Source organism: Colias eurytheme, chromosome 13 (assembly GCF_061535395.1).
Source record: "Colias eurytheme isolate Ceu_HAF_F1 chromosome 13, ilColEury1 Martin Lab GWU primary, whole genome shotgun sequence".
In the NCBI taxonomy this organism is placed as follows: Eukaryota; Metazoa; Arthropoda; class Insecta; order Lepidoptera; family Pieridae; genus Colias; species Colias eurytheme.
In genome coordinates, this window is record NC_142992.1 from 6,904,143 (window position 1) to 6,927,421 (window position 23,279).

At 30.6% G+C, this 23,279-nt stretch overlaps 1 protein-coding gene across 1 annotated transcript in view; it reads left to right on the top strand.

Moving 5' to 3' along the window:
* Window positions 1–422: 422 nt before the first annotated feature.
* Window positions 423–23,279, top strand: part of Duox (dual oxidase) — a 34,049-nt gene continuing 11,192 nt past the window's right edge. The window contains exons 1-11 of the mRNA XM_090108469.1: window positions 423–606; window positions 6,679–6,775; window positions 15,412–15,483; window positions 18,106–18,267; window positions 18,563–18,750; window positions 20,721–20,804; window positions 21,153–21,267; window positions 21,524–21,690; window positions 21,907–22,143; window positions 22,741–22,937; window positions 23,030–23,163. Of these exons, the coding sequence (XP_089964595.1) occupies window positions 6,691–6,775; window positions 15,412–15,483; window positions 18,106–18,267; window positions 18,563–18,750; window positions 20,721–20,804; window positions 21,153–21,267; window positions 21,524–21,690; window positions 21,907–22,143; window positions 22,741–22,937; window positions 23,030–23,163 (1,441 nt within the window). The 5' untranslated portion in view covers window positions 423–606; window positions 6,679–6,690. The remainder of the gene's footprint in view (window positions 607–6,678; window positions 6,776–15,411; window positions 15,484–18,105; window positions 18,268–18,562; window positions 18,751–20,720; window positions 20,805–21,152; window positions 21,268–21,523; window positions 21,691–21,906; window positions 22,144–22,740; window positions 22,938–23,029; window positions 23,164–23,279) is intronic.

The window sequence follows — 23,279 nt, forward strand, 5'->3', positions numbered from 1 at the left end:
TGTTGCCAATAGTAACTAGAAATATAAATAAAGATTTATAAGTTATTTTAAAAGTTAAATAGTTGAAGTGGTGAAAATACAATCGCTCTACATATCTCATTAAAGAATGTGGTACATTTAGAATTTAATTGTTCAGCAAAAAAAAATATTCAAATTAACCTCAAAAATTGACTGGTCCATTACAACACAATACAAAAAGTTTTAAATAACTTTAATGGCTGTAATTTGAAGTCGGGTCAAATTATCAATCATCCGTAATTGGTCATCAAACGTGACAGTACGCGGATCTTGTGCTAATCGCAGACGGATCGACTCTAGAATGAGGATTCACCGAAGGCTGCGCTGCGTCACGTCCCCACCAGCCGGCGGCTCCACGGCCAATACTTTCTCCTCGTGACACCACGATCGGAGAAACGGTTGCCGCCGTGAGTAGCACACGGGCCGCGCGCGAGACGAACGCCTTCCACCACGTACGTACTTCCGCGATCACATCACTTTCGCTACGTAAACAATTCGAACGATTCGTGTTTTCAAACATATTTCCCTCATAAGTGGCGATTCGCACGTAGTGACAGCGCCGACATGTATCACGGATAGAGCGAAGAGGTGAGTCCAACCTTTCTACTTGGTCCAGTCTTAGACGATGATATTCGGTGATAAGGTGACCAAACTGCCTCGTGGTGAATGCAAGGACGCTGGCTACCTGACTCAACCGGACAGACAAAGTAGCGATGTTTTGTTTAATTATTTGAGGTTCATCTCAGTAACCTAAAGATTAATGCCTACTAATCATGAAGTGTTATCGAAGCGGACAAAAAAGGCTAAATATTATTTAACTAATTTACAACAATAAGCCTCTGTATTAAATTTACTATTTTTGTTTGATTTAATTTTATCATAGCAGTAATGCTTTGATATATTTTATGGAAAATTAGCAAATTTATAGGAATTTATGACACGCTATTCTAAAGAAAAGCTCAATTTTTCCTCAAGCCGAAAATTTTGGAGATTCTCAATTAAAACTTTTAGATGTTAAAGAAATTACTCACTAAATGCTTACATTATATTATTAAGACTTACTTTTTATTTATAGCCAACAGAATTAATATTATAAGCAATCAATCCATGTGTTACATGTGACAGTATAATTGAACATCAATACTTTGATAGAGGGGTGTTCGACAGATTACTGCATATTACAGCATATTTTGCGACTGACGTGACTTTGCTTGTAACATTTGCCTTGGCTTAAATAATGCATGTAAAATAATTAAACTTCAACTGCTTCAAATACAAACTTAATTTAGAAGCCCGCATACGTTGACTTCAACATGAATTCACGCATGATAGTTCATTTCTTTCTATATAAAGTTTCGAATAAAGTAAAGCACAGTTTTTTATACAATCGTAATTTTCTTTATATCGCAATTTATGCGCTTAAATTATACATATATATTAAAATTATTTTTTACCGTACATCCTTACTGGAAAATCTAATGATTCATCATGGATTTAACATCCTGCCAATGACCTATTACAATGCTCAAGTCTCGTGTATTGTACGTTATGTATGAGGCGGTAACACCGTTATCTTATATCACGACAAATATATTTAAAATATGTTTTGCCCCCTTATTAAAATTGAGTTGCATTGCCTTCATCTGACTCACTAAACTTTAATATTTATGAGCTGCCTCCCAGACCAAGCGAAATATAGGGTAGACATATTGTGATTTGTGCAAGCTATTATTTTAAAAAGTCGTATGTGTAATTGAGCCATTATTAAATAACATCCTGCCAATGACCTATTACAATGCTCAAGTCTCGTGTATTGTACGTTATGTATGAGGCGGTAACACCATTATCTTATATCACGACAAATATTTTTAAAATATGTTTTCCCCCATTTATTAAAATTGCAAAAAAACTGAAGGAAAAATTCTGGATTTTGTTATTCAATTTTAAGCACAAATATAATGCCTTATATCACACTCACTAGTCACTGTAAAGACTTAATAATAAATAATGAATAGGTTGTTTTAATTCTAAATTAAAACTAACCTACAATAAGACTGGCTTAGCAACCCAACAATTAAGTCATAAATAAAGTAAACTGCCCAAGCCCAATTGAAAGTAACATATGCAATCTTGATAAAAATGAATTACATTCACTACAAAGTACAAGCAGAAAATTGCAATTGCAAACATGGTGCATTAAATTTGGCCCAGATCCAACTTAATGTATATACCTGCTACATCGAAACAACGCCTGCAATACCTATATTCGGTGCTCAAAGTTACGAGGGATTTGATTCAATCTCGCCATAAAACTAAATTGGATATCGATGTCTAATAATAGAGTTGCATTGCCTTCATCTGACTCACTAAACTTTAATATTTATGAGCTGCCTCCCAGACCAAGCGAAATGTAGGGTAGACATATTGTGATTTGTGCAAGCTTTTATTTTAAAAAGTCGTATGTGTAATTGAGCCATTATTAAATAACTCGATTATTGGACGAATTATTTAAAGAATATAATAGAAATAGATACAAATATAGCATGCACTCATGTTATTCCCAAAAAATTATAATGTGTTCAGCAGATAAATTTTTATTTACACACCCTATTGTTAATCGAATGCGTGTAAATTTTGATAAACATAGCATTGTGACGACGATTCGCACGTAATTAGAGGTTCTTCAAATACAACAGTAGTTCTAAAGCGTGAAATAAACGCATTGAAGGCCGGATTCACGTATTTGTTATGTTTTAGGGTTCTCTATCAACTGTTTTTATTAATTGAACAAAGAAGAAAAAAAAGAGTAAATCCTAAGAGATATAATATTTTTTTATCATCCTAAGTTCAGGGAGACCAGAAAGAGCAGCATCTGATTATCAAGTGACCAAAGGCCGTTTTATTCGTACACGCTTCTCTCAAAGAAATTGCGTAAGAAAGATTGTTGCGTAAAGATTATCCTTGATCTGCTAAAATTGTGTAGATAAAATAATATTGCTATATACGAATAATCTGTACATCGGTAAAGATTAAAGTAATTAAAAATTGCCTTTTCGTAATCTTGGGCTTGCCCACCAACACTTATAACATTAATATGTACCTACTGAAGTATTTACCTACCTACAAACGCTCAATAAAGCTTATTCATATAGGTAGCACTTAGTTTGGAATTTTGTTAGGCAATAGCTTCAAACAAAACACGTAATTGCACATTGATTAGTTATAGATATTTTCGAACAACCAAACATTTTAAAATATAGGTAAGTACTTGATCACTAAATACAGGTAGGTATTCTATACATATAATAAATCTGTAGAAGGGTCAATTCTGTACATTGAAAATATTGAAAAAATAAATAGCAGGGGGTGTTACTGGATCGATACCAAACCCAAATATGTGATTAAAAAATGTTTTGTCTGTCTGTCTGTCTGTCTGTATGTGAAGGCATCACGTGAAAACTAACGGTTCGATTTCGATGAAACTTGGTATAATTATACCTTATTATCCTGAGCATAAAACAGGATACTTTTTATCCTGGAAAAATACGTAGAAATAAATAAATCTTAATTTTTCCGCGCGGACGGAGTCGCGGGCGGAAGCTAGTTAATCAATAAAAATTAAAAACCGCAGATAATGTAATACCTACTATTTTAAAGATATTCGTTATCGGTGCTAATTTTTTTTACAATATGACAAACCAATATGTAATTTTTTATCAAATATGAAAATACACAATGGATAAAATAGACTTTTGGTCGGACAAGATTTGTAAGTGACCTTGCGCGATTTTATAGGTCAAATTCACGCACTGCTTGCTCAACAGCAATTATTTAACGTGCCGTTAATTTTTAATTACTACTTACGATTATTGATCTCATCATTATGAACATATTTGTAGAGATAATGGACTTCAGCCTTCTTAAAACATACCTATGAATACGCATATTAGAACACTACTAGTTTAAAAATATTTTTATTAATTCCAAATAACCTCTTCTTTGCTAAACATACCTAATTTCCAAATGGTGAAAAGGTGCATAGTTTCTTTAAAGAATATTTGTAAGGTTTCACATATTAAAAGTGTATTTAAATCATATGCTGAATGTTAAGTTATTTAATGTTTCTGAAAAAATAACTAAACAGAAGTCTTCGAAATACGTTCTATAAATTTAGCCTAGAGCACACAATTTTGTAAAATTAATTTAGAAAAACAACTCAGAATCCGCTATAAGTTGCACTTTATCAAACTTTAGGTAGGTACCTGATAGAAGTCAGACTCACGAAATAAATCATCTTATGGGATAAACTTAATAAGATGATTTTTAATGGCAGTGTAACCCAGGGTGTCTTCGTGTTTTTTTTCTCGTAGAGTATCTTGTAGGTATATCAAAACTCATGTCATCCACAAAAAAATATTTGAAATCATCAAATGAACCCGATAAATAATGAAATTAGAATAAACCAATCACCTATAAACAACGTTTGTAACTGTGCTAACAAAACAAGATCTCGTATCGTATAATATAAAACTGTATTGCCAAATGTCGTTGCTTCTCGATATTTACTTGATTACTCAACAACGTTATACGATTTAGGTACAAGCACTAGAGATCACATACAAAACATTTGGAACGTCCTTGGCTGACCACTAGTCAAGAATGTGAATAAATTCTGTAGTAAATAAAATATATAAATATAGCGACTATTGTGATTTAATTAAGATGCATTTAATTAGAAGTAGTAATTACTAACCTATATTCAATCATTGTATCCAATAACGGATTAACCTATTTAAAGAACCTTATTTTAATACTTATCAATAATTACAGCCAAGTTTCATGTTCCATAATTTCATTTTAACTAAAAATTAACCCTTTATCAAGCATAGAACAAGAGAGAATAAGATTCCATGCATTCAACATAATATTCTTCACTTATTTACTATGTAGGCAAAGATGCTAGTCAAATACTAAGAAGTCACAAGCTACATTATTTATTTCAAGTTCGTTGCTCGAACAAGTTCATACACCTACATGGATCCTACGTATTTCTCTTTTGTGTATAAGACATTATATAGAGCCGATATTCCTATACAATGGATAAATTTGCATTCCGACTAAGAATACTTGTATCTTTCTTATTATAAAATTATAGAAAAAATTAACAACGAGGTAAAACGTGAAAATAAGAATTTAACAAATCATGCTCTCACTTCATCAAGCTTATATTGTATCAAGTAGTTTCTAAATTACATAAACAGCGATCCGGTTTATCTTTGATACTAGATTAATTATACATAATTGGATATAGCCAAATGATTGCATTTCAACATACGAATGTAGCCTTATCAGCAGTGTTTACTACACTAAAATGTGACCCTTACTTGTAGGGTTTACCGATATTTAGAAAATCAGACTCTCCATTTTAGATAAATAGCTGCCTCTGTTTATGGATTAAGTAAAATGTCTATACTGTTGTATACTTTTAATATTCATGTCCCTGCACATTACATTTAAGGGGACTAGAAGAGCTAAACGCGAGTTTTAATAATGCTTTAAAGTATATGATTATCTGCAGTAAACAATCTCAGATAAATATATAATACATATTCTTCAGGAGATATACTAGTTATATGGTGTGCTGAAAACACAATACAACTTATTTTACTCGATAGAAAAAATCACAAAGGTACTTCTAAAAAATCTTTCTACATGCAATCATGCTGTTTTTTTCGGCAAATAATTCTACAAGCAACATACTACATACAATAATAGTGTTTTATTTTTTAGTCAAATCAATAGATTTCGTGTGATTTTTTTCCGCCAGAATTGTTTGTAAATTTTTGTAAATATTAAGTATGGGAAAAACAAAACCCGTCAAGAGGACTAAAAAAACGATAAAAGTTGATTGTGTTAATATGTGCGCGAGTCACTCAAGTTTAGCTAGCTATTGTAGTCCTCTTAATAAATAATATTACATAATATTATTGTAATAACTAATAATATATAAATTATTATAATAAAAATTAAGCGCACGTTTGGAACTTTTATTTATTTGACAAAAAAATTTCATTCCATTACAGAAAAAAAATACTTACATAATACTCTGCCAACCTGTAAACAGTTTAGTGGCAGATAATACTAAGATAATATTAAGATAATAATTTTACGATACTAAGATAATAGATAATATTAAGATATACTAAGATAATAATATTAAGATAATACTTTGGCATTTATATCTAAAAAGTATGTCAATATCACAGTTTCAATATACTGGTCCGAGCACACCTATTTGTAGGTACTCTACTTGAGGGTACGTGAAACTAATTAAGAATAATTGCCTCAATAGCACATATACGTTTAATCACCTCAATAAATAAGTTAAAGCAATAGCCCAATATCAAGTTTCGTCCAAATATCCATAAAATGTGTACATGTATGACGTATGTGTCTGTTTTATTATAAAATAATTTAAAAAGATATTAAGTAAAAGGTTGGTTTTGAAAGAGAACATAACCTGCAGAATGAAAATGTTAAAAAGATTTTGAAATAAATAACGTCTTCAGCATTTATTCTTATCTTTTGTTGTAGTTCATAAATTGCAAATTACCTGAAAAATATTTCTATTTTTAAATAATGTCTTAATATTTGTTACAGCTGTAACAACACATGATGATCGGAGCCTGGAGCAGCCAAGGGCTCTCGCTCCTTCTCCTAATATTGGCTGTTATAACGCAATCTTTATGCGATCCTGGTACGTATATAAGTCTAGTGTAATGTTAAAATAGAAGTCTAGTATAATATACATAGAATTCATAATATTACTCAGACGTAAGTGTCCATTAATTTATAAGTACGTGTCTACGAAACGGTGTTGCGTGAAAAGAAATAGAATAGATAAGAAATTGCCGTATACCAAATGCCCCACCTACTTGACAAATAAAAAAAAAATCTTAAACTCCTTAAAAATGTTGTTGAATCCATCAGGCCCCGGAATCACTGACACAATAGAAAATCTATTGGGTCGCGGTCGGATCTGGCCTCTCGGTGGTTGAGAGGTTAATTTGAGTCACATGTAAGCGAAAAAATGTATACAGCATCACAGATTTATCTTCATCTGTCTCGCTGGGCAACAAGGATGTGAACTTGTTTCAATGGACCGTTGTCACATGCCACGAACGGTCACGAGTCAAGACTTTGATTAATATGTTGTTAAGATGTCCACAATAAACAAGTTATTGTTGGAACAACAGAACCGATGCATGCCTCAAAAATTCTAAGCATGTCTTTTCATTTTCATTCCAAGCTCATTACGTATAAACTTGATGTTGTCCAATTTTCAAAATCCATTATAACTTTGATATTGTATTACACGGTTACACGTGAAGAGTTGAATTTCAAAAGGCAAGTAGGCCACATCACCGCTTCCCATCAGGTGGGATTGTGGCCAAACCTCTGCCTATTGTTAATAAAAAAAAAAAAGGCACCTCTCAAGCTGAAATCTATAGAGCATTATAAGAGCGTGGCTAAATGATTATACATATTAAAAACATTATGTAGAATTTTTTATTGTTTATCTTGGATTAACTATTTATTAAAGACAATGCTAAAATATTTTAACAAGTAAGGGAGATTTAATAATGTATTTTATTTATTTAATTAAAACCGATGCATTGGAGATTTAAGTGTTGTATGTTTGTAGTTTGTACTTACAAACCTATCAAGATGTACTAGCATTAGCAATAAAGACATGTTTATATTTGAATAAATACGCGGAAGTTAATGACGTCTATCGCGGACATAAGTATTTTCTTGTTGTCAAGCTTGAAAGTACGTATAGGATCTAGATATCCAAATGATAAGAGTAAATATATTAGTAAGTGGGTAAAAGAAGTAAATATGAAGATTCATTCATTACCTATATTTTGATTGGTTATTATGCTATTCCCACATAAAAATCACAATTATCTAAAACTTTGATAATATTTTTCTAATAAGTAATATGATGTTTTTTGTCGTAACAAAACATAATTATAAGAAATTGATATTTGTGTAGTTCATAAACCAGAACAAAAAATAAGTTGGACATAATAATATGTGTTATATTTATATAAAAACTTAATATCATGTAGATTAAAAATAACGTCTAATCAACCAAATGCATGCAGCTTTAAGTAACGTCAATGCATTACCTTGACTCTTCACTTCCTAGTATCCAATGCAAAAATAAACTTACAATATATTTTCATAATTTTTGATATCCAAATGCCAAATCGTAAAGTCGGCAACTAAAACCGTTTGAAATTGGTAATTACTTCTCATATACTTTTTTGTACTTGTCCTTATCGTGTCCTGCAAAATAAACAAACCACCTCGAAACATCATCCATCGACCATCTAAGTATATCTATATGACACACCAGTATATTATAACCTGTACCTACTTACAACAGCACAACTACTCCAATATACATAAAAGTATAAGTCAATAAAGCTCACAATGGATAATGTTAACATTATAATTTATAATAATTAACGCATCAGTAGCTAAGCAGTTACCTACGAAGCATGACATTTGCATCACGAGATCACGAAACTTGCTCGTACATTTCCCCCGCCCTTCAGAACTTCCGCTAACGATAAAGTCAAGGCAATAACAAATTTTATAATTACATGCAATGTATTTGGAAGTGCATTACGTTGATAGTATCTTAAGTTCATGATTGAAAATAATTCGTATAGCTGTTCAAATAACTGACGATGAAACTTACTTACCTGTATTATTTGGTAATATCTTCCTCGTTATACTACAAAATATTGTGCTTTTGTTTTTAGGGTAATTTTGATATGTACCACAAAATTACCCTGTAAGGAACGAAAAAACATAATATGTATACTTAGATCACAATCATCACACAATCATCACAATGATTTTAGCAAGCTAAATCTATACTATGTAATCAATCATTTAACACATCACGAGCAAAATTGCTCTTTATTATATCGCTAATATTCACTGGTGAATTGAAAATTGGTGGACTGATGTTTTGTTAAACTACCCACATTTATAATGAATAAAATATTATTCAACATTACACGTGTCACGTGATCGAAGTCTTGCTATTTCCATGTATTCCATATATTATTATAAAGGCAAATAAAATGTTCCATTTTTGAAAGTAGTGGAATTGTTTATTATGTTTAAATACTTGTATATGTTTACATGCACACCTTCATAATAATGAAATCATATTTAGTCTCAAAACTTTTTCAGGTCAGAGTAAAGTTATAATTTTGAAATCTCATTTAGCACTAATGTAATGAAAGTGACAAAATGATGAATCACCTGTACCATAAGTAGCCCGCACTTTAGCTACAGTGAAAGCCTGTTGAAGGACAACCAAGTTATAATGAGTTTATGCACACGTAGTTTTTTATAGAGGAAAATAGGTAACAATTAATGATAATATCAAGTATTAATAAAACTGTTTTGTTTCATAAAATATTATTAGCTTAGTTAATGTAAGTTGCTTGTAAGTTGCGGAGAAAGTTTGTAATATAATATGTATTGAACTATTGAGAATATTCATTGAGTAACAAATTGAACACTCTAGGCTAATCTAAATCTATAGAAACTATGTACTTATTTACATAGTTATTATTTAGGTTCCAGAAATGGATTTGATCATTGGTAGACACTTCATTATAATATGACTAAACCTTTCGAGAAATTACATCACAATCATTGAAAAAAAAATACATCATAATAATGATTTGATTATGTTAATAAATTCTATCAATCTGCTTAAAAAAAATTTACACGTTAACTCGAATGTTTCTTATTAAAAATTATAATAAATCATCTTATGAATGATGCTGTTAAAGTTACACGCCCTTGTAAGCTCGCTTTCTATGCGATTTAAATGGTCTAAGTGAAAGTCGCACACTACACTTATCTTTGTTTATAGTTTCATCATAAAGCTTTACTAGACTATAACAGCTAGGGTCCTTTCTACTTTCAATTATTATCAATGAATATCAGGTCTCAGTAACAATATAATGAAAAGTAGAACTCATCTACAAAAAAACACTGTTGCATATGAACATTTTTAAAGATGCTAAAAATAATGCTCATTGCACGGAACGTGTAACAGAATGTAAAACATGTAAATAATTTGTGTTAATTTAATTATTTTATAAGATATTAATGCTATTCTTTCGAATATTTTTATTAGGTTCATAACAAAAACTCTACGTTGTATAAATACAAAAAATAAAAATGAAATACATTTTAAATCCGATCCGAATTAAAAAATAATTAAAAATTCATTACAATTTTAACTTATTTTGCCATATTATTAAAATAAATATTTAATTACAAACAACTCATTCAAAATAGGCGTACTGCAATAGCCCATCATATCTCTATTGAACATCATAATTGTACAAAATACAAAGGCTTCAACTTACAAGTGCCGACCGAGTACGGAACTAAAGGCGGATACGAATGACAAATTGTCCAATGAACAAAAACTACAAGATTTAATAGCCCGTGTAGGTTGCAAAGGATGCTGTGCTAATGTTTCGTTACCTCCGCAATCATTAAGCGCTGGATTGTGATCATTATTTATTTTTTTATTATATTTCTAGGAACAAAACATTTTTTATTCTATTACGTATCCTCAATGTATGAATACAATATGAAATTATCAAGCTAATGTACAGAAATAACTTATTATAATCGCTTCCTGGAGGAATGCATAAAATTATTATTATTAAGTGATTATTATTGATATTATCTTCATAAACATGCAAGTTATGCAATTCATATGTCAACATCTTTAAAGACCATACTACTCCGATTTATAAAGCTTTACATTACGGTTGAAAGTGCTAATAATAAAAATAATAAAATAAACTAGTAATAAAAATTTAGGTAAGTATAGGAATTTATATAAATTACCTACAAATAATCGTATCATGCGGCTTTAATCCACAAAAATTTGACTGAGCAATGTTAAAGCTTGAAGTTGTGATATTGCATTTTCTTTTTTTATTACATTGATTCCCATACATTAGCGAATACTAACAAAAACATAAATAAATATTTAAAATAAACATACCTACTGTTAATGATATACTTATTTACAGTCACCCAAAAATAGACATCTCAATTGCTCAGATTGATTAATTAAGTTCAAAAAAATTGATAAAGCTATTAACAAATCGTGTCCACAGAGCGTGATGTAATCTAATTTTGCTACAAAAACTCATCAGCAAAAAGTGATGATGCGAGTCTGAATAATTGAAAATACCGGACTTGCTTTTTTAACCATATCATGTGCTTTTTTTACTTAATTATTGAAGTAGGTTAGATTTAACGCATTAAATTCATCCACGACCAGGCTATGACTAAGATATTTTTTATTATATCTATTTATAATCCATATCCATTTGAAATAGCATTTTATTAACTACACCGGTGCTCTATAAATTATGCTATCATGAACATAATATTACACACTATAATGTTATCATTTTAAATGCATGTTTGTTTTACTGTAACCTACTTTTGTTCTGCCAATAAGTTTAGTTTATTGAAGGTGCAAGTTTATTCATTTATCTCATATAGATAAAGGTTCAGTATTTATTTATGAATTTATGTTAAATTGTAGTTATTCCTACTTTTATAAATAATTCAATACAATAAATAGTCTTATTTTTGCAAAAGCAACCACAGTCTATGTTCCACAATGCTTCAAACTATTTATGATACGAAAGCTTCGATCATCCATACATACAGGTTGTTAATAATATTCCAAACTAACATTTCGTAACTAGATCGCTCCGTAGTCATGTCTGTCTGTCACACCCACCACATGTCAATTCGTACCATTGACAAGTAATATCATTAATCAACTTTCCTTTGTGTTACAATCTCTATCTAACATCTCTATCTATCTATTTTCAATGAATTGAATGGACCGTTTATTAGAACTTGAACATGAAACTTACTTAATATATCAACAATAATCGTTAGTTCTTCATAAAATATGATTCTTAGAAGAATTTGACTGTATTATATTACAAGATTGTCAATTAAGAATTTTTTTAATATGGCACCTTTTATGAAAATAACAATATGCATAGATTTCTTTATGTCTTCCAAAAACGATTACTATGTATTATCCTGTTTGGATGTAGTATTCTGAAGAATAAAAACTGATGAGAAAAATGCCCATTGACGTAGCATGAATAACTCTACAATATGAATATCTTTTATCTATAAAATAAATGGTATAAAATTATAAACACTTATATCAAACCCTGGTGAGCTAAATATTTTCTAATTTTAATTTCAAAGCAGCACATGCACATGTATCATTAAAGGTAATAAATATGTAAGAATATTTTTTTGCACAGAATAAAAAACTTAAAGCTTGTCTCCATTTAATACAATTTTATCGAGCCATACAACAATTCGCATGTATTTTTAATTGCTCATGAAACAAACATGGACACTTGTTTGAGACTGCAGGTGCAAAGCATTGCATCCGCTTCTAATGCTACACAAACCATATTTTATTAGTTAACAATAACCGTAGCGAATCGTGACTTCACGAGTATCGAGATCATCCATTCTACGAAACATAACTAACTCCCAGACAGCTATATTAATTCAGAACCAACGCATTTTTTTTACTTATTTATTATGTAAATTCTACCTTTGAGACGACTAGTACATCTATACTTTATATTTAAAACACATTTTGCCAGCTTTATAATAACGTTAAGATACCGAAAATTAAGCAATTAATTAAAAATATTAAGCGAGCACTCATTTGGCCAACGTGGTGGATTACGGGCTCCCGAAAGCTCCCGGGCTTACGGGAGGCCAGTGTCCCAGAAGAGGAAACATTATGGGCTGATGATGATGATGATGAAAAAAAACTATTTTATATGTAGGTATTACGTAACTCTTACAATGTAATCTTATCAGTTGCAAGCATGCTTATAAGTTGTACAAATTAAAGTTTATACATCATGCATCTAGTTCACACTTTTATTAAAATAGTCCATCGAAAATTTCAGCACTATATTACTCATTCGGTCCTCGTTGATTTATTAATGTTCATTATAATCTAAATATAAGATAAAAATATAATAGCGTGTACAAGAAGGCATCACGGTTAAAGCTTCACAAGGCCTCTATAGGATTGTCAGCACACGTAACTAGTACACAAAACATTCGTACGATGAAATCATACAATCTATGACAAATATGGAACAGTGATCGCTTATGGAGATGTTTGCATGACAAAGTGGACCAACAGGCCCTTTACCTCTTAATTATATTGTATCTCAGATCATATGTATGAATATATTATAGTAATGAAGGTCGGTTTTTGAATTGAGACTTCATTTGATTAAGGTTTGAGAAAGCTTGTGTCGCATACAAGAAGCTTTTAAAAATGGTTTCAGACGATTTTTTAATATACTTATTATTAAAGAATGGTCAAACAGAATTGATCAATTGTTAGAAACTAACAATACGAAATAATTTAAAATTGAAATGTTCTGTTTCTGGTATATTCTTATTGTTTTAAAAAATATACAGTGGTGGACGTTTAATTAGAAACAGGTAACACGATAAAGTAGTCATCAAGTTTATTTAACATTTGTGTATCAAAGTATTAGAGATTAAGCATTATTTCATATGTAATAGAACACCCGTTTATCTAGTTTTATAATAAATTGCTTAATTTTAATCAAACGTTAGCTTAAATTAATAAAATCAAACAACTTTAGGTGAAGTCTGATTTCCGCGTATTTTCAGTCTGGACAACAAATTAGAAACAGCATGTTTCGAGTGTTCTAAAGTCAAAACCTATTAAAATGCCGTCAATATTTTTTTCATCTATAAATATTTGCACCGTTTTTTAAACATTCTATCTAAAAGTTTCTGAAAATTAATTTACTTTGCAGCAAAAATGGGTAAAAGTAAGATTCGTGACCATTGAAAGAAAAAAAATAATAATAAAGAGAGAAAAATAATTTTAAGTTTACAATTTGACAAAAGCTGGAGTTACAGGAAAATTGCAAATCATTTAGAGTGTTCGATAAAAAGATATTCAATGTTACAGTCTATTTCAATAAGCATGGTAGTTCTGATCAAGTGTCTAGAAAAGCTGGACCATGAAAAATCACTGCTCGCGAGGATAGGCAAATGATTCTTTTGGCAAAAATGGATCCATTTAAAAGCTCAAATTCTATTTTAAAATTAGTTTTTTCCGAAGATGAACCACGCCATGTGTCGATGAGATCGGTTTTCGGGTGGTAAGTCGAGGCAAAATTGTTTGTGAGAGACGCCAGGAAAGTACAGCTTCTTATTAGGCAGGGAACGACGATTTGCATTTACTAAGAAATATTGTTTGAGAACAGTCCGCCAGTGAAAAAGTTTTATTTTGGGACGATACAAATTAATCTAATCAATTCTGATGGCAAATGATACGCGCGTCGTCCAGTTAATCATACCTTAGATAATAAATTAAAAACAGTTAAGCAAGGCGGAGGAAACATTATAGTATGGGGTTGTTTTTAGATTGTTATAATCTTTATAGACAACAACGGCTTTACAACGTCGTGGCTCAGATTGTAAGAGATTTTCGCACGTTTGCAAAAACATATTTCCTAATAGAATTGGAACCTTTAAATGGATCTATCTTTGCGAAAAGAATAATTTACCTATCCTCGCGAGCAGTAGTTTTTCATGGTCAAGCTTTTCTAGGCACTTAATCAGAAGTACCATGCTCTTTGAAATAAACTATAGCATTGAATATCTTTTTATCGAACACTCTAAATGATTTGCAATTTTCCTGTAACTCCAGTTTTTGTCAAAATGTAAACTTAAAATTATTTTTCTTGTTGATGGGTCACGAATCTTACTTTTACCCATTTTTGCTGCAAAGTAAATTAATTTTCAGAAACTTTTAGATAGAATGTTTAAAAAACGGTGCAAATATTTATAGATGAAAAAAATATTGACGGCATTTTAATAGGTTTTGACTTTAGAACACTCGAAACATGCTGTTTCTAATTTGTTGTCCAGACTGAAAATACGCGGAAATCAGACTTCACCTAAAGTTGTTTGATTTTATTAATTTAAGCTAACGTTTGATTAAAATTAAGCAATTTATTATAAAACTAGATAAACGGGTGTTCTATTACATATGAAATAATGCTTAATCTCTAATACTTTAACACACAAATGTTAAATAAACTTGATGACTACTTCATCGTGTTACCTGTTTCTAATTAAACGTCCACCACTGTATAAGTAATATTTTTGGTACAGATGTGATTTTTAATTAAAATAAATAATTTTTTGCAGAGGTTTACTACGAGAAACAGCGCTACGATGGCTGGTTCAACAACAGAGCATACCCCGATTGGGGATCAGTTGGTAAGTTTCAAAAATGCTTTTATATAGCTACAAAATAACTGCATATGATATATTTTTTATTCATTTTTGCATGTTTGATAAACGAAAATTCTCAGTCATGCAAACATTCATAATATATATATAATATTCATGTTTAGGTATAATAAAGCAGAATACAGATTCGTGACCAAAATAATATCAATTCAAATCATGAATTATGATCTACTGTACCGATTGTATGTGTTAATTAAGATATCATAAGTTGTATTAAGCAATTCATTATGTAAACATTACAGAAAAATATTAAAAGTATCATTAATTACTAAGAAACCATAAAGTAGCTAAACGCTATCAAATTAACTCTCCAATTTGCATGTCATATGAGGCTTGATCATGTTTATTCTCCTTGTATAATATTGGTAATCACCATACTTAATTAGTAACATTACACACACGTTTCTATAGCTCAAGTATTTTTATTTTATTTCACTCAATTTCATTATAATTAGCTACCGGAAACTACTGTTTATCTATAGAGGTTACAATTCAGAATTATTATTCCAGTTGTAAATAAATAAATAAATCTAAATGTCGGCACATTTAATTCCAATGACATTTTTCTAACAGTTATAAATTACGAACTAAAAAGGCACGACACACTGACAGACAGACCGTGCTATTGGTAGAGACAGGTCAAGTTTCGGCCGCAATATGTAACATTATCAGATCGTATGTGGCATTGATTCGAAAACTTTTAACTCCACATCCCATTTCGGTTGTTAATACTCGTAAATAAAAATAAATTTAACCCAAATACTTATCTAACAAGTCATTATTTAATTAAAATTAATCCAAACATGTAAAACTGGAATAATTAAAAAAATAATCATACTTTTAAACGCGTTACAGGCATATAATAATGTATAAAATATATCACTCAGAGAAATCTTATTCATAAATACATATTACATAATATTATAATTATATTATTATGGCTTGATAGAACGATAGACATCAACGCGTACTTGTAAACGTTAAACATTAAAATATGTTCGAAATTAACTTATAAAAGTATGTTATTTTTAGGAAACTCGCTATAATGTTTTATATGAAGACATTTCTGTATTAAAGTAATTCATTAAATGTTTTTTTATTTATAAATTCAAACAATAACAATCAAGCAATGTTAGCAAATTAATAATTTATTTTTAGATAATCGCATAGTTTAAACATTTACACCTACAACATACGTGATTTATTTCATATTTGTTATAAATTGTGACCTACTTATTTTTCTTTGCGATCCGGTACAATATTTAAACACGAAATCTCCGCATTGGAAAGTATAGAAACGTCTTCAATAACAGACAATCCATCATTGATTGCAGATGATAAATCAAAAATATCAATCAACATGAGCTGCAACAGTTATTCGTTATCTAAATTTTTAATCTATATCGCTGTTATTCTAAAACTTCCTCGCTTATTAGAGTCCTCGATAATTAGAGTATATAAGTTATTAAAGTTCGTATAACTTTGCTTGCCTACGATAATTAAATAAAAAAATCACTTTTTTAAGGCACATAACAACATAGATAATAAATAAATTACAAGGTGTGTTTTAGTTCTTCAACCGTATAAAAACACGTACAAAAATATAATTTAATAGAAGTTTCATCAACACAAGTCACAACCATATAACAGAAAACATAGATGTCATATAAACCAGTAAATTTTCTCATCGTTCTTAATTCGTTGTTCACGTCGATGCAATGTATCGCTTCTTGCGCAAGCGCAGAATCATGCTCACGGTTGAAGTATTTGCTAGACCACCTTTGTGCTATCAATCACGATTTATCCAACATTTATTTTACTTAATGATCGCTGCTCTCTATAATTTGTGGATTCAATTGAATATACAATAATGCAATAGACAATTTTCGATTAGGTGTCACGTATGAATTACATTTAGGTGAAAGCGATAGTAATTTTCGCGTGTGAAAAAATTTCATATGATAATTTTAGAAATGAATTACGTCATTAAATAGTTATGTACTTATGTCAAAATATGGGTAAAGAGCTGTGTATTATTTAAATTAGACGGCAAAAGACGAAATAACATTTGTAAATGCTTCCATGCATATATATATATAGGACCTACTTCTAACTCTGACTTCCTCGTACCTAAAAAATAACGTCATAAAGTAATAATAGTGCAAACGAAAGCCTATTATAAAATAAAACTAAGAAGGACAAGTATAACATTTTCTTGTAAATAAATTTTGAACAAACCTGCTACGTCATTTTAATACACATCATAATTTCGCAAGATTTATCGTTCTAGCCTCATTTACATAATATACTGTTATTCGCACTTGGTATACAAAACATTACCGATAAAATAAAATTATTATACACGATAGATATTGTGATATTGTGCACGAAGTATTATCATTCTTTTTTTGCTATCTGACTGAGATATTTGTGGGTAGGTACATGGCCGGATCTGTTACTGCAGTTGCATTATATCTTAAATGTAAATGGACGATAAAAGTACCTATAGGCAAATAATTGTTCTATTATACAAAGAAAAACTAATTATTATATTTAGTAGTATACAATTAATATTTCTTAATGATGCAGGCAGTCGACTCACACGTAAGACGCCGGCATCATATGCAGATGGAGTTTACATGATGGCTGGCACAGACAGGCCCGGGGCTCGAGCCTTGTCCAAGTTATTTATGAGAGGGCAAGACGGATTACCCTCACTAGCCAATAGAACAGCTCTATTAGCTTTTTTCGGTAAGATTAAACAATTTTTCTAATTATTTTGTATCGTAAGTGTTGAACACTATAAGGTTAATGTTATGTGAAAATGTGACCAAATGCATAACGCATGCTTGACTCAGACTGAGTATTATATTAACAAAAGTTTATGGGCTTTTTCTATTATTAAAGGTCAACGCACCATGATAATCTGACTCAGCACTATCATATCAATTTTTTATCATAGTATACAGCACACCACAAAGTTACAAAATGAAGTACCAAATTAAAATTGACGTTTGAAATGATTATAATACCTTGTAAATTGCAGGTCAGATAGTAACAGGCGAAATAGTGATGGCATCAGAATCCGGGTGTCCGATAGAACAACATCGGATTCCCGTGGACAAATGTGATCATATGTATGACCCTGAGTGTAAGGGTGCCAAATACATGCCTTTTCATAGAGCTGCTTATGACAGGAACACGGGACAGAGCCCTAATAGCCCAAGAGAACAGGTATGGCGTAAAAATATTGTTCATTTTTATAGGGTGTAAATGACGTCATTAAGTCGCATTAAAATAACAACAATCTTCATGTAGGTATGTATTATGATATTGCATTTGAAGGCATTTTAAGCCTTTAAAACTAAATGTTACATCTCATGCACTTTTATAACTTTAAACGAAAAAGATCAATCCAGGCGTTTAGATAAATACGTGCTAAGAGTGGAAATGGTTGCAAAAAATCAGAGGCAAGTTCCGCCCATTAGTATTCAGAATGACCAAATATAATATCATCCGTCGGTATCGCGCTACATTAACTTTGAGATAACAGATACAGATAGACGAGTTAAGGCTTATTCAAACTATTATTTATAACTTTTTATATTCTATTAAATAAACGCTACAAACATTGTATATATATTATGTTTAACAATATCCAAAGCTAAGTTATATAGAATATATTAGTATATTATTATTTAGTATGTTATTTATATAAAATAATATATTTATTTTATAAGTACATATTTATAGATTCAGTATACTTCTGAATAGGCTATTTGCATAGTATTATATCATCTGTAGCCGTGTACAATTAAATACAAAAGTTTTTATATTATATTCTATTTTATAAATAAGTTTGATTATTATGCACATATTCAATAAACATCGTAATTACCTACGTAATTGTTTTACAATAAATGTCAGTAATTGCAATTATCATCATCATTACATCACATCCTTGGCAGTTGTGTCTATTAATATGTACATAAAAAATCCAATGAAGTCATTAGAAAGCCTCTTTCAAGTTCTTTTCTCTCTATTTTCTTTAAATTTTTATGGCTTCAACATGTATTATTAAGGAATAATTGGCATATAAATACACTTAATTCCAATATAATTATGTGCACTAGTTTCTCGGTTAATCGCTTAATTCATTTGACACATGGTATTAAATTAATGCATAACATACACCAGTTGTCGATGCTTGACAATCGAAGGTCGAAATGCGAGCAATAAAATTTAATAGCACCTTCTAACCTAGATCTCACCCGCAAGCTGCATATATTACAAACGAATATGTCCTGAGGTGCTGTGTAAGAAGATCTGATACCATTTGTATGACTTAAAATATTTTATTCACTCTTATTTAAATTTCAAATTAAGAGGAATTAGAATTACGTGGCATCTTTATACGCATTGCTTTAACTTGTACGCACTTCTATTATAACTCGGTATGCATTCTTTAAATTACAGTTTAATTCACCGTCATTATAGTAAAATTCAAGAGACAACTTTGGTATCGTTTAATCGATTCGATTCGATATAAATTCAATGGAAGACCACTGTACATACCCACTGTTATTCAAATAACGCTTGTAAAATCCAGGAATATTGAAAATAAATATATTATTGATTGTGCCTAGTCTATCATCAGATTTGTGAAATGTGTTGATGAAATTCAGATCAATACAAAAGAAAACCTTATTGTATACTCCGAAGAAATTGGGAATTAAGATAAGAACATAATTTATAAATACATTGGCCAAACATATCAAGCTTTTAAAAACAAGAACGCAATATACGTATCACAGTGGTTGTACAATTTCATAATTCCCTTTACCTTTTATGATAATTCTACATCAACATATATGAATGTTAAAGTAGTAAAAACTTACTGAGCACGCTAATTTACAACTTTCAAATAGACTACAAAGTTAACTTTGCGTAAACGGACACCATAATAATATAATACGTGAGGTCAATTCAATTTAATGAATATCACCTGAAATTTTAACAACTTGAGACTAATTTATTTATCCACTTTTTTGTGTGCATACACACGTAATTACGTTTAAGTAATCATATCAGGGTTCTTATATCACTGCTAAAAATCGTACTGGTATCACAAGATTATCGTATTCAATTATAAAATTTAATTGCAACAGTATCTTTCACTTATTACCACTTCTTATTTGTTCTAGATTAACCAAATAACATCTTGGATCGACGGCAGCTTCGTCTACAGCACGAGCGAGGCCTGGGTGAATGCAATGAGGTCATTTCAGGTGCCACCCTGCAGCCACGCCTGCCTCTTTGTGTACATTCATATAACTACAATATATCACTCATATTACACACGACAAACGTGACTGACATAATTAGTGGAACAATGTTGTCAGTCGCTTGAAGGAATAATAGTTTTTGTGAAATTATCCTAATTCTCATTTAACAAAGAACTAAGTTAATTAAGTTTTTTCCAAGCAAGCAATATTTAAATCTAATCATCATGTTAAATGCCAATGATTATATGATTTAAAAACTTAGAAATAAATACACATATACATAATTCAACTAGCCGTAAAGTAGTAGACGAACAATGTAAATAATTTAATAATAAAATGTGTATATTATAGAATGGAAGCTTAGCAAGTGAAGGTGGATTACCATTACGCAACAAAAAGCGCGTACCGCTCTTCAATAACCCAGTGCCCCATTATATGAGAATGCTTAGCGCAGAACGATTATTTTGTAAGTATCAATTAACTAATAAAAAGATTATGCATATGAAATTAATTTAATAGTCACGTTAGCTTATAATTTCAAAAGATATGTTGCTAAACGCGAATAAGGTTCGAAATGTTTAGGTACTGTTGTAAAAATGCAAGATCAAAAGCTCCTTGAGCCTTCTTTAATTTTCACCTTAATATTTATTTTATTAAGAAACCGCAGCTTTTAAAAACAATATATAAGCTAAACACATAACTAATGGTTATATATTTTCAAGTATTAGGAGACCCAAGAACAAATCAGAATCCAGCTATGGTTACGTTCGGAATATTGCTGATGCGATGGCACAATGTAGTAGCCGCAAGAATACACAAACAGCATCAGGATTGGACTGACGAACAGCTGTTTCAAAGGGCAAGACGTATTGTTATAGCCAGCTTACAGGTAAATAAAATAAAATAAAAATCATTTATTGAGTTATATACAGTTAGTCTTCTTAAACGATTTACATTAATTATGCTCTGTTTAGTGTTCACCAAAGTGAAATTTTTATATTTTCGTTCTGTTTATATAAACAATATTATTCTGCAAATACGCTACTGTCTATAGTGTTGTTATTAGAATTGAAATCAAAGCCTAAATTATCTACAATTATTCCAGAATATCATTTTATACGAGTATGTGCCAGCATTTCTCGGCGTCCCCATACCGCCATACCAAGGTTACCGCGCAGAGATTGCACCAGGAGTAACCCATGCTTTCGCAGTAGCAGCATTTCGTTTTGGCCATACCCTTGTACCCCCAGCGATACTACTGAGGGACAGAAATTGTAGATATGGTAGAGCGCCAGGCGGCCATGACGCTATACGTCTATGTCAGACTTGGTGGGACGGTAATGTAAGTAAAATTAATAAATTCCCTTATCAGGTATTAATAGGCAATCATTTATTAACACAGTGAGGTAAATATTTAAGCGCGTCACACACGGTGAAGATACTATAATATTTTATCGATACTGTTATATTTTATATTACAGTATCTTAACGCATCCGGTATCAGCGTTCGGACCATCATTTTTCTTTTTGGCATTGCGTACTAAGACCCCTGTAGAACCGCCATCCTGTTACAAATGACGCGAAAGTTTGTGGGTCATTTGTAACAGGATGGCGGTTCTACAGGAGTCTTAGGACGCAATGACAAAGAGAAAAATGATGGTCCGAACGCTGATACCGGATGCGTTAAGATACTGTAATATAAAATATAACAGTATCTTAAGATAAAATATTATAGTATCTTCACCGTGTGTGACGCGCTTATGAATCAATTAATTCAATATTATGCTAAAACAAATAGATATCAATTTGTCTATTTACTTGAAAGTATTTAAATTTAATTCTCATTCATTCAGACGAGAATTGAAAAACAAAATTGCGAGCTTATTTTATTGTTCTATTTAAATAAATAATGACAAAATAAAATATTCGTACAATTTAGGATGCAATGTCTCAAGTACCAATAGAAGAAATTTTAATGGGTATGGCATCTCAAATATCCGAACGAGAGGATGCATTACTATGTTCTGATGTAAGAGATAATCTATTTGGACCAATGGAATTCTCTAGAAGAGACCTTGGTGCACTTAACATCATGAGAGGAAGGGATAATGGATTGCCAGATTATAATACGGCTAGGTAAAACTTTTTTATTATTATTATTTAAGTCTGAACGAACATCTGTTTAAATATAATAAAAAATAATAATCCTTTTATGTTCTCTGTTTCAGAACGTATTTCGGACTACCTAAGATAAAAACGTTTAATGAAATTAACCCACAACTATTTGAAGAAAATCCAGATTTACTACAGAAACTGGTCCAGGTTTATAACGGCCGCCTCGATAATATAGATGTTTATATAGGTATATTTAAAATTTTTAGTCATAATATTTTAATTCAATTTAAAAAAATTATAATTTAAACGTATCTTTTTATATTTTATTTTTATACTTTTATAGCTTTATTACTTTTTTTCGAC